At 47.4% G+C, this 15,092-nt stretch overlaps 6 protein-coding genes across 6 annotated transcripts; 2 read left to right on the top strand and 4 right to left on the bottom strand.

Moving 5' to 3' along the window:
- Positions 1-94: 94 nt before the first annotated feature.
- Positions 95-900, top strand: POJ06DRAFT_191715 (uncharacterized protein; the record flags this gene model as incomplete). Its single annotated transcript, XM_056184856.1, has 5 exons — positions 95-191; positions 255-464; positions 523-656; positions 713-796; positions 853-900. 5 exons carry the CDS (start codon positions 95-97, stop codon positions 898-900), a joined length of 573 nt encoding a protein of 190 aa, XP_056047677.1.
- Positions 901-1,286: 386 nt separating this feature from the next.
- POJ06DRAFT_15818 (ubiquitin-conjugating enzyme) lies at positions 1,287-2,446 on the bottom strand. Its single transcript, XM_056184698.1, has 3 exons — positions 2,229-2,446; positions 1,768-2,057; positions 1,287-1,705 (listed from the first exon to the last, which is right to left on the bottom strand). The coding sequence occupies exons 1-3, from the start codon at positions 2,268-2,270 to the stop codon at positions 1,579-1,581; spliced, it is 459 nt and encodes a 152-aa protein (XP_056047676.1). The 5' UTR covers positions 2,271-2,446; the 3' UTR covers positions 1,287-1,578.
- A 351-nt stretch (positions 2,447-2,797) lies between these two features.
- POJ06DRAFT_243964 (acyltransferase-domain-containing protein) lies at positions 2,798-4,722 on the bottom strand. The gene is made up of 4 exons (XM_056186426.1): positions 4,309-4,722; positions 4,237-4,252; positions 3,817-4,177; positions 2,798-3,761 (listed from the first exon to the last, which is right to left on the bottom strand). Exons 1-4 carry the CDS (start codon positions 4,542-4,544, stop codon positions 3,142-3,144), a joined length of 1,233 nt encoding a protein of 410 aa, XP_056047675.1. The 5' UTR covers positions 4,545-4,722; the 3' UTR covers positions 2,798-3,141.
- A 2,280-nt stretch (positions 4,723-7,002) lies between these two features.
- Positions 7,003-8,605, bottom strand: POJ06DRAFT_190465 (GPR1/FUN34/yaaH family-domain-containing protein; the record flags this gene model as incomplete). The annotated part of the gene is made up of 3 exons (XM_056184799.1): positions 7,003-7,075; positions 7,129-7,711; positions 8,536-8,605. The coding sequence occupies 3 exons, from the start codon at positions 8,603-8,605 to the stop codon at positions 7,003-7,005; spliced, it is 726 nt and encodes a 241-aa protein (XP_056047674.1).
- Positions 8,606-11,271: 2,666 nt separating this feature from the next.
- Positions 11,272-12,744, bottom strand: POJ06DRAFT_191360 (Alpha/Beta hydrolase protein; the record flags this gene model as incomplete). The annotated part of the gene is made up of 5 exons (XM_056184843.1): positions 11,272-12,171; positions 12,219-12,226; positions 12,275-12,481; positions 12,531-12,604; positions 12,656-12,744. The coding sequence occupies 5 exons, from the start codon at positions 12,742-12,744 to the stop codon at positions 11,272-11,274; spliced, it is 1,278 nt and encodes a 425-aa protein (XP_056047673.1).
- A 294-nt stretch (positions 12,745-13,038) lies between these two features.
- POJ06DRAFT_15558 (acyl-CoA N-acyltransferase) lies at positions 13,039-15,059 on the top strand. Its single transcript, XM_056184697.1, has 2 exons — positions 13,039-13,561; positions 13,617-15,059. The coding sequence occupies exons 1-2, from the start codon at positions 13,268-13,270 to the stop codon at positions 14,913-14,915; spliced, it is 1,593 nt and encodes a 530-aa protein (XP_056047672.1). The 5' UTR covers positions 13,039-13,267; the 3' UTR covers positions 14,916-15,059.
- Positions 15,060-15,092: the final 33 nt, after the last annotated feature.

Genomic DNA, 15,092 nt, shown 5'->3' with positions numbered 1-15,092 from the left:
AGATATCGAACCTACTTCGGCGCGGTTCGCACGTTATAAAGGACAGATAGTACACTTACCTCAATTGTCGTTGTTAATTCTGCTCAACATCATAATGGGAAAGGCACAGTCGAAACTTACGCACGAGCAACTCCAAGAACTCCAGAGGTCTACTTATTTCGATAAGCGCGAACTTCAGCAGTGGTACAAAGGTGCATAATTCTGTCTGCTTTGTATTACAATGCTGTTTCGTAGTTACTGACCAGGGTCTGCAGATTTCTTGAAGGATTGTCCATCCGGCCAACTTACGAAGCCAGAGTTCCAGAAGATCTACAAACAATTCTTCCCATTCGGCGACCCAACCTCATTTTCAGAATATGTTTTTAACGTATTTGACAATGACAAATCTGGATTTATCGACTTCAAGGAGTTCATATGTGCTCTTTCCATCACGGCCCGAGGCTCCGTCGAAGAAAAGTTACTTTGTAAGGACTAACTGCTCCCGTGACAATGGTAGTTGTCGTGTCTGATTATGGTTTGTAGGGTCGTTCCAATTGTATGACCTGAATAACGATGGCAAGATTTCATACACTGAGATGCTGTCCATTGTCGAAGCCATATATAAGATGGTTGGATCTATGATGAAGCTTCCGGAAGACGAGGCTACACCACAAAAAGTATGTACTTCCCAAAGAAGATATGAAACGATTACTTACTAATGCATCCATTGAAGCGGGTGGAAAAAATCTTCAAGGCCATGGACAAAGATTCTGATGGAGAATTGACCCTAGAAGAATTCAAGGAAGGATCCAAACTCGTAAGTCTTCATGACATCTGCACTTGGCATAACCTGGCAATCTAATTCAACCGCAGGATCCCACGATTATCTCGGCATTGAACATTTACGATGGTCTAGTTTAATCTCGACCTTCGCTTCTTGGGCCGTACTAGTCATTATATTTCAGTTTGTTTTCGCAAACAGGCGTTTTGTTATAGTTTCGTCTTGTCCGTATTAAACATTTTTGGTAGTAGCCTCAGTGTAGTTTGCTTGAAACCGATAGAGTTGCGTTACATATTATGGATTGAGGATGATATTGGGTGACCATTCTTGGGACATGAATTCACCAACCGCATGCCACGAATCGGCGATTATTGGTCTAAACCTATTGTTATCATTGTGCTAAGGACATAACTAGCCAAAAGAGCAAACTCGCGCGCGATAAATACAAAAACCAAAGTTTCACAGAATTCCGACTGGAGAATAATACACTACTACGTTGCCAGAAACAATACTGATGTAAACCGCATAACAAAAAATGACAATAAGTACAAAAGCATAGAACTCCATAATCCAGGACAAATGAAGTATGCGACAATGCCGCGCAAACAAAGGATCATTATTGCATACCATCAAAAGGATAAATAGTAAATAGGAAAACCATGTAACCCCGCAACCACATGCTAAACCATTCTAATTCATCAAATCGAAGTCATGGCGTCACTCTGACAACTTACACTACATGTAGCATCAAAAAGCTTTGGCATAACCCCGCTAGTTGTCCGGTCTCCCAGTTTTGCGATAGTGATCCAATAACGCCATTATGCTTCCTCCCAGCTCTTCTCGACGGTCTCACGCACGCGCTTCTCGTACTGCTTTCGATGGTCCTTATATAAATTTGATGCCTCGACATTGGCGGGACTCGCCGTATTTGGATCGTTCAACAGGCTATGAAGATGAGTCAGCCATAAAACCTTCTCATACAGAAGTCGAACCGGACTACAACTAACCTTTGTATCGATGTCAAGATCGCTGCGACATCATATGTCGGCGACCATCTGTTTTGTAAGATGTCGAGACAGAGCTCACCGGACGCGTATACGTTCGGATGGAACATTTGTGATATAAACCGAACAACTGGTGGCTTATTCGGATACTGTTCGTCAAACTGAAGTAACAATCTAAAAGTGCCATCCTCGAAAGGTGTATCGTTTGGACCAATAATGACCGCGTTCCAGGTCATAACGTTGTCAGATACGGGCGATGCGGAGACACCTGCTGGCGGATCTTGTTGCATGCGCTGTGAATAACAGGTTAGCATGTAGCCCCTGTTACGAAGGCTTAATCTCATAATATTCTAGTACGACAAGCACTGGAGTCACTTTTGAGAATAATATATGCAGCGTCCACCAAAGGGACAGATCGCGCCCGACATTATAGACCATCTATCTGCACATCCTCCAAATCTTACCTTGAAGTCTCGCATTAATCTTCGGCGGGCCGTAGTCGACATATTTCAGCTCAGCGTGTATAATCAAAGAGCTAGAACCGAACGCTTTTATCTCCCACGAAAATATAGCAGCAATCTCTAAAATGAATAGTAATCAAAGAGAATACGTGGAATGCGAAACAGATAAGTGTGGGAATGCGACGGACTTGCACGCAGTTGGTGTTCCTATGGTCCGTTTCTGCCGCATTATGAGTTTATTACAGGGTGGCAACCGCTGCAGATGGTTTATGTTTGCGCCGTAATTGCGGCTGTCGCGGCATGTTTACGCAGCTCCTTCTCAGGGTAAGGGATACTTTCAAGTTTCAGCCGCTCCAGGTTAACGTATTTCACGGGCGAACCGGTTACACGGGCGAACCGGTCAAAATTCACCACCACACCGTCAAAATTGAAGATTTCATATCAAAATCAACCGCAACAGAATTAAATTGGTCAATCTAGCAGTTCAAATTGATAGCTATGTTACTACGACAGCGTCTGATTGTAAGCAGAAGGCATTTTGGATGCTGGTGAGCTGAAGGACAGGACCCAGAATAGTGTTTTGCGGTGGAATTTTACCCATTAGCGTGTTTTGGATTGTGACCGGTTCGCCCGTGAAATACGTTATCTGGAAACAAGTCGCCGTTAATAATCGTCTGAAATTCTAGCGGTCTATTCTAGTCCTTCCTCCCTCCTTCCCTCCGTCCACGCATTGACAAAATCCATCACATGATACCTTAAATCGTAACAAAATATAGTAGTTCCATCCTACATCACTCCATGCTGTTGACCTGAAACGGACTATCAAAAATATTCCATTCGCTCCCACAATCCATGCCTAGATCTGCTACTCCAATTAACGTCGTTGCATCACTCACCTAACGGGAATGCCGGTCATCTAACGGGAAACTAAGCTCCACACCTTCCATGCCACGTTGACGCACAAAACAAATGCTACAGGCACCGCATAGACCTGAAAAATTTCCCTCTTCTTCTTTAATCGAACCTCAGTATCGACCATTTCCTCGCCATCAAAATGTCCGTTCACGTAATAGCTCTCCAACAGCTCATCTTTCTCCATCCAACGTTTCTGCAGCCATCTCTCAAACTCAGATTCGTCGTCAAGTGGGATCGAAGAGCGTGGAAATCTGCGCCAATGCATATTGACACTCTTTGGCGGTCGACCCTGGAAGTAGATCGACGGCAGCGTGAAGTAGTCTTGTCCAAATCCACCGCGCGGCACGCCCTCGTATGCGACCGTGCAGTCGTATAAGTACGGGACGTTAAGATTCTTGAGGACGAAGTAGATCCCTCGAGCACGCGGTAGTAACAGATGTTGTGGCTCTTGGAAGTTGAACTTCTGGGCGTATTTGTGGGACTTGTTGATGCCGTCTTGTGTAAAATTTGTACCCTCTGGGAATAAAAGCAACCATGCTGGCCATTGCGAGTCTTGGCCTATCTCTCCAAGCGATTTCTTCAGCCGGGATTCATCCTTTTCCCATTTCCGGGACATGAAGACTAATTTCGAGATTAGAAATCTGCACTCTCTAGATATTAATGTGGCTCAACGTACTAAATCGGAAGTATTGCATGCCCCATCCAATGAATGGTACATTCTTCAGAGACTCTTTCAGGATAATATAAATGCTGCCATGGACTCTGCCAGTATATGCAATCCACCACATGTACAGCCAATCCGAGTAAATCTGATGATTTGCAATCAATACAACACGTTCTCCAAACTTAGTTTCTAGTCGGCCGTCCTCTGTGCGCGTCATGAGGCCGGCAACCGAGCGGTCGCCAACAACGTGAACAGGAGTGGGACTCCACCATTGTGTCATGGTCGCTAAAACGAGACCAAACGATTGCTTTGTATAGTCGACGTAAGCATGGAACCAATCTTTAGAAACGAGCCGAATTGGGAGACCGAGAAGCTACTTTAGTATAAGTATGATGGAGCGGTACTTTAGACTGCACTTTAGCAGTGACTAACCTGTGTAAAATTGATTCTGTAATTACCCATTCGTTAGTCGAAGACCAGACGTGATGATAAAGCGTAGCATACGTCAATATGGCAGATGTGAAATACACGACAAATGTCACGAACCTCACGGCCTGCAGAACAACTGGTCGCTTCGGTTTTAGAGCCGTAGACGCCGCCGCCCGTTTAAGAGCCACGCTACTAGCAACGGACGATACCGGGGATACTGGATCTAAGCCATCTGTTGCGGAGGAAGTGGATGAGGTTGTCGAGCTCGCGAGCGACGAAAGCTCGATGTCAGCCGTAGGTGCCGGGAGCATTTAACTTCCAAGCAAATTGCGCTGTGTTCAGCCCGTATAGGGCAGCGCCTTTAGCGGAAATGAGAAAGGGGCGGGATACCGACAATTTCTGAGGGCAAATACTGGTCGTCGATGAGAGTAAACCAAAGCAGCGTTAGTGCGATTAGGTGATATAGCATCGGGCGTCTCGGAGTTCGTCTGACCGGCTAAATCAAACTCCAGCACGTCTTTTTGCGATTGCGAATTTCCGCGCTAGCGTAATTGTGGCCAATTTGCCCCCTGTTTTGACGGTTAGAGCCCCAATAGCGCAACTGTCGCGAGTTTGGATGGAAGATTTAAGCCAGCACGCTACGTACATAGGAAATGAGTTAAATTGCTTCCCAGTGATGTTTAAGATCTGTTTTTCTTAGGTGTGTAAGGTACAAGGCGTCCATTGGAGCCGCCGTAGTTTGTTAATCACGACATGCTTCAGTCGTTATTGATGGGTGACTTACTGACATTGAGACATGCAGATAAATGCAACTTGTTCAAGACGAACGACAACGGATATAACCCGTAATGTACCATTAAAGCTCCGTTGTGGATGCTGTCGTGCTGAAGCTGTTGAGCTTGCGGTGGGGACTTACGGTATGTATACCACTGAACGAGATATAACGTCGACCCCTCGCGGCCAGTTCTGGCAACCGATGAGAGCGCCACGAAGGTATGTGACGTTATTAACTGTGCAATAATATCGCAATGAGCGAATTACCAGCAGACACTTCCAATTATCTGAATAGCGAAGAGAAGCCTACTGTCTTAACAGTATTTTATACATTTCGAAGATTGGTATGGGATCGACGTACACGAACTCAGAATATCTTCATTGGGTTCAGGCCAATCCGCTGCAAGATGCGTCCTCCTTCTTCTACATATTATTACTAGCCGATGTCGGAATTCTAAAGTGGGGGTGTGGACGCCAGGACCACGAAAATGAGCGGTCGGACGCTCGGATGGTGACAGCAACTCGCACGTACTTGGTGGCACTGGAAATTGGGGGGGTAGCTTTTAGTACCTTACAATATGCCGGTCGCTTGTCGTAGTTTGATTGAATATAATGATTACTATCTCATAAAAGATTAGGTACCGATGTTGCCAACGATGAGAAAATAGTTTGCACATCAGTGTGACCGGTGGTGACTACAGCATCCATTCATCCGTTCTGCCATGATGTGCAGCTTCATTTGCCAGGCGGTTCAGAATTTGCGGCGAGAAAGAAGCTACTCCATACTTCCGCACACTATGACCAGAGAACAATTGAACCATGTTAATTATAATGCCTCTTGTCCATGGCCCCGACTTACTTTCTTGTCTCCTTGCTTCGGGGCGTGTCAGCCCTCCTGTATCGCCTCCACTGCGTTATCCGCAATCGACGGGCAGTCTATATTGTCATCAGCTATCTCGTTACAGTATTTACAGTCTAACAGAACAGAATGCATTTCATAGGAGCGACTCGTCTTGGCGATGTAAACGCAAACTTCAGTCGAGACTCTGTCGAACCTTCGTTGCATTTCACATCTAGTACAGCTGCACTTTAATCACAATGATTCTTCAACCTTGCCAACTTGCTACGGTTGATGTTAGGAGATTCTTGAACGTATGCCTTGAGCAGTTGGGATAACGTTGGAAGTAATGGGGGACGCTTTTTGCGCCAGTCGAACTGACCAAGTTAATCGACTTGTATGGCAGTTAGCAGTTTGTTTCCAGCACGATTGTAGTTCGTTCTCAAAATCTCTCGACCTTGCCGAAATCTCACGACTCGCAGTGTTGACACTGTGCACCAGTGTCAACGGAAGCGCGACCTCATCTGCACCCTGAACGTACGCTCAATATACGTTAACAGTGGTCATTTGATGGCGCTGAGAAATGCAGTGTACTGTCCCGCGTAGCCATGAGTTTGGCTGAGTGGTGCTATGTAATGCAGATCAGGCAGGCCTCAAGAAGTTTCAGGAATCTATCCCACCGGAATACTCCAGGGTAATTGCCAAATTGTCGTGTTGGTCAGGTGTGGTGTCGTCGATGCACTCATTCAGTCCCCGGTCTCAACTGCATGGTATCCAGCACATGACCTTCATAGAGTGCTCTCCATCATTTCAGGTCAGAGCCACCATAACGATTTGGTCAGCAATCACCTACCGATCGGCGGTATCACAAAGCAGTTTGTGGTTTCTAGATTCGAAGCAAATTCGCATAGATTTTGCTCAAGTTCAACGTATGCACAATAAAAACTAGTGTTGCGAGACAGATCCGATTGGGCTACATTGATCGGTGAAATATTCATTGCAAAGCAGACATATTATCCAACTGACGGAACATGGCACTTATTGAAATAGTTATCACAACAAACAGACACCACAAGGAGAAAGCGGGTGTATATCAAATGCATCATTGTCCAATGCTTTTCAAAATAGGACACTAGAGGCCATTAAAACAGAATCATTCAGCCACTCTTCCTCTTGTTTGCCAGATGTCCCAGATTCCACGGCATTGGGATTGGTTTGACCGTGATAAGCCTTTGATCGATGTTAGCATTAGAAAGCGCTGCATATAAGTAAGAGGTACATACGAATTCTCCTTCGTGGCCAATCCAGCAAAAGCATTATACCACGCGAAGAATGCAGACAACAGTCCGAAAACACCACCAGCCTTTGTTATGCCAACATTTGGGCCGCCAGCATCGGTAGGATACAAGTGTCCGACACCGAGCAGCAAGAACGCTATGTCGAGTGTGAAGAAGAGAAGGAAGAAGCCAACGGTAGATCGGAGTGTACAGAGCACTAGGCCAAATGTGAAGATGAACCATGCGAGCAGGAAGAATGCCAGCATGTTGTTCAGGCCGTTGGTATCGTCTCCGTATGCAGATACGATGCCAAAGGCGTCAGTTTCGATCGCTCCGAACGCAAGCCAGAAACCGCCGAAGGAGGAGAGAGCCGTAGCTCCGAATGTGTTCTCGAGAACCATTTCCCACATGCCGGCGCATAATTGGATAAAACCGCCATAAAAGTACGCACAGCCGATGACGACGGAAGGGTTAGTGACACCTCTCGCTTGGACATTGGCCATGCAAAGGACAAATGTTGTCAGGCCGAAAGCGCATAAACCAAGAGGAGCGGGGTTAGCGAACTTGCGCGACGGGGCAGCAGCGAGACCTGGGGAAAATTAGTGTTACTGTCAAATGTTCGTGAGTATCTGCGTGGACGTGATGGACGACGATGGTGACATGACATAGTCGGGATCAGTCTCGGCCCCGTGATCAGTCTCAGCATATTAACAGTCCAGGGTATCAGTGGCACAGATAGACCAGCACCAGATAAGCGCAATCGACAACAGTGGGAGAGCATGGAGTGTGGATGCTGCTACGGAAGTCGGTAATGTGCCGAAGTGAGGTGCATAGAGAGGCAACCATCTGCCATGACAGTAATCAGACAAGTTATTAGTTGGATTCAAAGGGATGAACGTTCAGAACAGACAAACTGTGAACCAAGACGGGTGACTGGTGCGGTCGGGACCATGCCGGAGGGCGTTGTTGATCGCTTTGGCAGTGGTTGTGGATTCGGAGAGTGTTCGGTGACCCGTCGGAGGTGCAAATTTGGCGCGTCGGAGAGATCTCGGAGGTCATCCCATGTACCAACAATATATTCTCCAGTCCTGCACCACTGCCCGGGATCGACTGACACCAGATATTTCGAACTGGATGGGCAGCCGATCAAGTCTGGATGTTGGCAACGCTGAAGGAACAACTTGCTGGCGCATGGCATGTCTGACGGTGTTGGTTATCAGAGTGCAAATGCGGCACACCAAGCCAACCAGTCAGAGTGGCCTCAGTTCGGGGAAAAGGAACAACACAGAACAGTGGGGCAGTATACAGGTATAGTATGCAAACAGCAATTTCCCGGAGCTGACAAGTAATGTCCCATTCACCGCTACTACAAGTCGCAGACATACTCACGAAGAGAAAAATATCTGTACTTACCAGGATTCAAGGTACCCCCGAAGGCTTGAATGAGTTCTCGTCTGGATACCCATGCATCACCAATTCTCATGAGATCAGGATCTTCAGTATGGTTTTCGACATGAGCCACCTGATGGGCTGTGTTATGGGTCTCGAGCTTATGGATTGGAGTCTGAGCCTCGAGATCGATGACTTCTTTATCGGGTGTGGGTGTGCTGGAAGACGTGCTCGACATGTTGGAGGTCATGTTCATAGTGTTGGTGTCAGTTAATGCTGTTGTGGCCAACCAAGAGGAATTCAGCACGAGTGCAACGATTTATGCTGTGGTTATATGAGCTCACGTTGACAGTGGTCAGTTAGACGCGGCGAGACTGGGAAGTTGGGGTAAGTGATGGGTCCCGGGCAACGGGAAGAAAATGCGGGGTTTAAGGATTTATCGGATCGAATGATAGAAGCTGGAGAATGATGGCAACAACAAGAAAGAGTGGAGACACATTGGACAGATTTATAACATATCTGGATCAACAGCTGCCGGTCGGCCCGCAAAGGCCGACGGAGTTGTGGGTGGGGGGTGGGCGCTTAAGCTGTGCGAAAGTCTAACATTTGGAGCGTGGGGTGTGCGCACGTAACTGGCTAAATGTCTTCCAGGCACCAGCTATGACTTGGGGTGCGGCACAGTAGATCATAGTGGAGTGGCGAAGTCAGAGTTGCCTATTCTCAAGGGGTGATGCCTAAAGTGCGCCAATGCGAGGAGCATTAAATTTTAGTTTACCGTATTTGATGACGCAACGCTGTGGAGCATGCTGTGTTAGCATGTTTAGCAGACACTTCTTGTTGGGCCGTCGCGCATGTTCCGGATCCGACGGCAACTGGCGGTCTGTCAAAGTTTTTGGTGTAGAATGGCGAGATGCATGGAAATTCCATTCGAGCTGGGGTGGTAGCCAATCGCCGCCGCAAATGTGGGAACACGCGGGCGTCGTCTTGCAGCAGCGTCAGACACAAACGCACTGCATTGGCATCTATAGTATAAATGATCCTTAATAGTTTACAAATATTGATCAGCTGAACCTTGCATATAAAAGTGGTACGAGTTTAGTGTGTGTGCGGCGCGTTTGTGTGGCGCCGACGCTTTTCCATTTCCGACCGTCTAAGGTTTCACAGTTTTTCCTGCAGTAAGCTCTAGCCTATGCGTCACCTTAGAATGTGTCAAGTGTTAGCTATCATCCACCGGACAGCTGCGCAAAATTCAAAGTTGACGTGCGCACCCAATGCTGCTGCTGCCTTTGGCCCGCCATGACAAAATAGCCTCGTAGCACCCTCGAGCTGCTTGCGAGCGTTTTGTTTTAGCCTGGCTACATATGGGTTGGCCCTCGACCACGGCGGGAATGAGCGCGACCAATGAGCGAATATTCCGGTGCGAGAACCTGTTGTGGCTGGGAAGCGGCAGACCTCGGCAGTGCCGCGAAAACCCTTGAGGTATCTCACGTGCGCTATGAGCAAGCTTTATAGATTACATTATTGTTACCCGGATAAGTGGTCTCTCCGGTCTGTTCCCGGCGCCTACCCCAAAACGCGCGAATTAAGAACGTGCCCCGTGGCCGTCTCCGGTGGAAGCGGATTGCAATCATGTATATCTCTCGGATTGGCTCATGTCAGATTTTGCTGATCCTTACCGTTGTGGAGGGTTTATCTGTCTTCATTCCGCGCTTATCACTCGGCCAACTCAAGGAGCCTTGTTAATAGTTGGGTGTATTACAGTTGTTCAAGATTTGGCGAAACAACGCTTGATTGCCGCGAAATTGCGTGTCCATGAGACTCCTAGCCCCTTTTGGCCTTGTAGAACAATTTTTCTGCAATGTTTTCGGCCCGAACTCTTTGAGCTTTCGTCGGTATCGGGTGTCTGAACACGGCCAGGCTCAAATTAAGTCTATTACTGGAGGGACGGCAAGAAGTCCATCCAGCTCCGTTCCAAGGCACAAATGAATGTCAATACTGAATAGAGCAAGTCCTCGGATTCGTATCGACACCAAATAATGCCCATAGAAAATGACGTATTAAAAGGGGCAGACCGGCGCTGTATCTGGGCTTACTAGAATCTACTATCCACACTCTCCGGCCAACTTGTAATACGCTGTTCTGTAACACGCCGGGCAGCTACAGCTCACTCAGAACAGCTGGCTCTATTCTATTAATACGTTCTTGAACCATATGTACCTCACGCTTGAAAGCCGAAATCGCATATCTCTTCGGAAGTAAACAAGCTAACCCCACCACTAGCATTACCGCTTATCCGACAGAACTAATTCAGTATCAACTCCCCAGTACACACCTCTCTGCCGATTGCTAATTATGCATCACCCCGCAACTCCATACAGCAAGCACGAGCGCGGATTAGCGCGAAATTCAAGTCAGCTGGTACAAAGGCTTAGCAAGCACCACTCAAAAGCTGTCCACTCAGCCACAAACTAGTACGGTGTAAAGAAGATAGCCCAACTGCCAATGCGCAGAAATATGGAAGAGTAACGAGGTCAGAATGTCGTGACATCACGATCGTGATTCCGGTAAACGCTGTACTCGCTAGCCTAGTGTACTTCTATCGAAAAAAATTATCGCTGCATGATACGATACTTCTCAGTGTTACCAAAAAGCAAGAATTTCAGCCTAACAGCACTTCAATATTCATAGCAAAACAAAAGTCGTATAACCCGGCAATCAATTGCATGAGCCCCGCAATGCTCTATCGGCTCACCCGGCATCTTAGTCCTCGTACAGAATGTTGCGAATCGCGAGCACCACGTCCGTGGACTTGGGCACAATGTTATGGCCGCCCCATTTGACAGCCAACATGCCAATCCTCCGTACTTCCGAGACAGGCGACACCGTTGACTCTTCGACCAGTTCAACGTAATCCTCGACCACCTCCGTGGTCCCACCGAATTTCTGCCAAAATACGTACTCACGTGCTTGCTGGTCGCCGACGCTTACGACATCAAACATGCCGCTCCGATCATCGTCGGACATCTCAACAAACCGCTTCAAATGCCCACCGGAAGACTGGCTCCCGCCATCAGCCTCGGACTCTAGTGCGCCCTTTATAGCCGCCTCGGCGAGCTTTTCACCATGAAAATAGGGAATCTGCTCGTCGTCGAACGAGTGCACGACCAACACCTTCGTCCTGCGCGAATTCCGGACAAATCGCTCAATCCTCACATCCGAGTGAAACTTATACTGAAGCTGTCGCGAAAATAGCTCCTCCAACGCCTTGAATCTTCTAAACGGCGCGAGCACGGGGATTATCCCAAATATCTTGTATGTAGACAACAGTTCTTCGATCGACGCGAATCCGGCGATGGGGACAAGCGCGCGGAATTCGAGTTTAGAATCGCTTTGAGCGAGAAAGTCTGCCGCGCCGATTATTACTCCAGTGCCGAGCGACTGGCCGATCAGGATCGTGCGGTCGGGAGAAACAGCTGTCAGGTTCAGAATGGTCTCTGCAGTGAAGGCGCCGTCTGAGATTAAGGCATTCTCTGTTGGCGTCCCGCCCGAGATGCCGAAGCCGCGGTAGTCGACGACGAAGAGGTGCGTGTGCGCCGGTGATGTCGAGATCAGAGAACGGTATATATCTGGCCGATGCATGGAGGAGATACAACCAGAGTTCTGGATAGTTAGCCCGACATCTCCTTCGTAAGCATATCCAAACTTACTCCATGAACTACAACGCGTTAGACAATTAATTCAAAGTGCAGCCAATGACACATACAGTATATCATAACACGAGCATCAGGATCCTTCTTCAAAATCTCCAAATGTCCCTTCGCCAGTTCGCCAGAATCAATAGCGTCCTTAGTCGCAGAGCGTGCTCGGAGCTCTTCCTTATGCGCTGCATAGACATCAAGAGGGAGAATATGCCAGCCGAACAGCTTCACGCCGTCCGGCATCGTAAGCCAGAACGGCGCGACTTGGTTCTCTGAGTCTCGTTAACATCCGTCGACGAGCGCTAGGCGACAAGGACTAACGTGCAAATCCAGAGGATTCAGGATGATAAAGCGTTTCCTTGCTACCAAGGCGAAGGCGATATAAAAAGACAAGGCTGTGTACGTTAGGATTTCCCATATTATTCCAAGTTCACTTATATCCGTACTTGCGCTGAACAGGCTCGAATAGAAGGGACATCATGAAGGACAAGTATCCGACGCCCGCAAACAAAAAGGTATTTGTATATAGTCCCATTGTCGCTCAATATTTGGCTGTCAGTTGTCAGAAATTCCCCATAAAACTGCCAAAACTATATGACAGCGCCTATTCGTATATGTACCTGACTACGGCTTCACTGCGTGTCTGATTTCTATAAGAAAGGAAGATGCAAATTCTATCTCTCTATCCTCTATACGGCAACAAGTGCAAGGTAGCGAATGAATGGGACTATTTCTCCAGATATCTCAAACAATTATTGTTGACTCTACCACGTAAAGTGTGCCACTCCAACGCTGCTGCCACGCAGACTCATCATGAGATGACCCAACACTCGATTCACAGTGGTACAAAGACCTCGTCTTTACCATCTGGAAATTCAGGGGTATTGCAGCTTAAGTTCTGACTTCTGAGGCTGTAAGTGCGTAATTGCTACACACTATTATAATTGACAAGTCAGTTATACTTTCGTGGACAGTTAGCATTTCCATCAAAGGTCGCGAAACAGGTGTTTTCATCGACAGACGATTATCTCAGTTCCTTGAAGTGAAAGACAAATAGCATGGTTGATCCAATCGAGCCATTGTTAGAAGAGCATGGTGAATCATCGTCAGGCGAGGAAGACGACGAGTTGGTGCCTCATCCTGTCGGCGGACAAACTTCCATGTCGACCGAGAATTCAAAACTAAAGAAGAAGAAAAAGAAAAGCAAGAAACATAAAGCGAAGAATGCAGTTACGGACGGAACGGGTAGCTCTGATACGGCCATTGTGGGTAACTCTGGTTCTGCGAGCGCCCCTTCTACGAATATTCGGAGTATAGAGGATTTGTTACGGCAGCTGGCAATTCAGGAGCAAGTATGACTGTTATTCAATCCGAGGCTAATGACAGATAAGCTAATTTGTGTTATAGCCACAAAAGAAATCAATGGCTGACTATAAATTCTGGAAAACGCAGCCCGTCGCCACGTTCGACGAGAAGATCGACGACGAAGGTCCCATCGACAGTTCGAAGGCTCCAGACGACATCCCAGATACTCCGTACCCCTTGCTCAAGGAATTCGAGTGGGATACAATGGATTTGTCGAACCCGGACGTGATTAAGGAGATTTTTGATTTATTGTACGCTAATTATGTGGAAGATTCTGATTCAACGTTCCGCTTTAATTATTCACGGAGGTTTTTGGATTGGGCGTTGCGTGCGCCAGATTTTAGACCAGATTGGTATATTGGTGTGCGTGTTACAGGCACAAAGAAACTGGTCGCGTTCATTTCTGCGATTCCCGTGCGCTTGCGTGTGCGGAACACCACGATACAGTCAGCTGAGGTAAACTTCCTTTGTATCCACAAAAAGTTACGATCCAAGCGGCTGGCACCGCTGCTTATTAAGGAAGTCACTCGTCGCGTGAATAAGCAGGGTATTTGGCAGGCATTGTATACAGCAGGCGTTGTTCTTCCAAAACCAGTGGCGACCTGCAGATACTACCATCGGTCACTCAATTGGACGAAGCTCAATGAAGTCGGGTTTAGCCCTCTGCCCCCGGGCATGACGAAGACAAAGATGGTCGCAAAGTATAAGTTGCCTAGCTCAACCAATCTCCCCGGTCTGCGGCTCATGCAGCGCGAGGATATTGATCAGGCGTATGACCTCCTCGTCGCATACCTAAACAAATTCGAATTAGCGCAGGTTTTCGGCAGGGAGGAGCTTCTTCACTGGCTCATGCATGACTATGGCACTGAATCCGTTCCGAATGACGAAAATGATAAAGACCGAGTCGTCTGGGCGTACGTCGTCGAGAACACCGATGGTGTCATCACTGATTTAGTCTCATTTTATAAGCTCCCGTCCACGGTCATTGGAAACCCTGTGCACGATAATCTGGTTGCCGCTTACGAATTTTACTACGCTTCTACCGCTGGTTTGGATCTACCTAGGACAGATCCAGACGGCTCCGTCATGTTAAAGAACCGGCTCCTCGTGTTGTTCAACGACGCCTTGATCTTGGCTAAAAATCTCGGCTTTGACGTTTTCAACGCGCTTACATTGCTAGACAACTCACTGTTCTTGGATGAGCTCAAATTTGGTGCTGGAGATGGATATCTGAATTATTATTTATTCAATTACAAAGCGTTCCCTATTGACGGCGGATATCATGAGGATGGTAAATTGGACGCGGTGAAACGCAGCGGTGTGGCGGTTGTCATGCTGTAAAGAGTTCAAAGTTGGGAACTGATTTATGACTATGTATAATATTTAGTTCATGCATGTACTCTCTAGTTTGTGTATAACTGACGTTAATTGATTGCTGTATGCAAATGTAGTCACTGGTGGCTGATATCAACACTGGGATGCATCTGAAGACGCGCCGGGCTGCGTGACCTCACCCAT

The sequence above is a fragment of the Lipomyces tetrasporus genome, assembly GCF_029532465.1.
Source record: "Lipomyces tetrasporus strain NRRL Y-64009 chromosome Unknown POJ06scaffold_1, whole genome shotgun sequence".
Lineage (NCBI taxonomy): Eukaryota > Fungi > Ascomycota > Lipomycetes > Lipomycetales > Lipomycetaceae > Lipomyces > Lipomyces tetrasporus.
Note: the sequence above shows the minus strand (reverse complement) of the source record. Positions and strands in the feature narration are given on the sequence as shown.

What these genes read in the sequence shown, in the direction of transcription:
- POJ06DRAFT_15818 (XM_056184698.1), bottom strand. Translation starts at nt 2,270, where the DNA reads ATGTCGACTACGGCCCGCCGAAGATTAATGCGAGACTTCAAG. An exon ending in GATTAATGCGAGACTTCAAG is followed by an intron (nt 2,058 to 2,228) that starts GTAAGATTTGGA and finishes TGTTATTCACAG; the next exon opens with CGCATGCAACAAGATCCGCC. An exon ending in ATCTTGACATCGATACAAAG is followed by an intron (nt 1,706 to 1,767) that starts GTTAGTTGTAGT and finishes TCATCTTCATAG; the next exon opens with CCTGTTGAACGATCCAAATA.
- POJ06DRAFT_243964 (XM_056186426.1), bottom strand. Translation starts at nt 4,544, where the DNA reads ATGCTCCCGGCACCTACGGCTGACATCGAGCTTTCGTCGCTCGCGAGC. An exon ending in CATGCAATACTTCCGATTTA is followed by an intron (nt 3,762 to 3,816) that starts GTACGTTGAGCC and finishes TCTCGAAATTAG; the next exon opens with TCTTCATGTCCCGGAAATGG.
- POJ06DRAFT_15558 (XM_056184697.1), top strand. Translation starts at nt 13,268, where the DNA reads ATGGTTGATCCAATCGAGCCATTGTTAGAAGAGCATGGTGAATCATCG. An exon ending in AGCTGGCAATTCAGGAGCAA is followed by an intron (nt 13,562 to 13,616) that starts GTATGACTGTTA and finishes TTTGTGTTATAG; the next exon opens with CCACAAAAGAAATCAATGGC.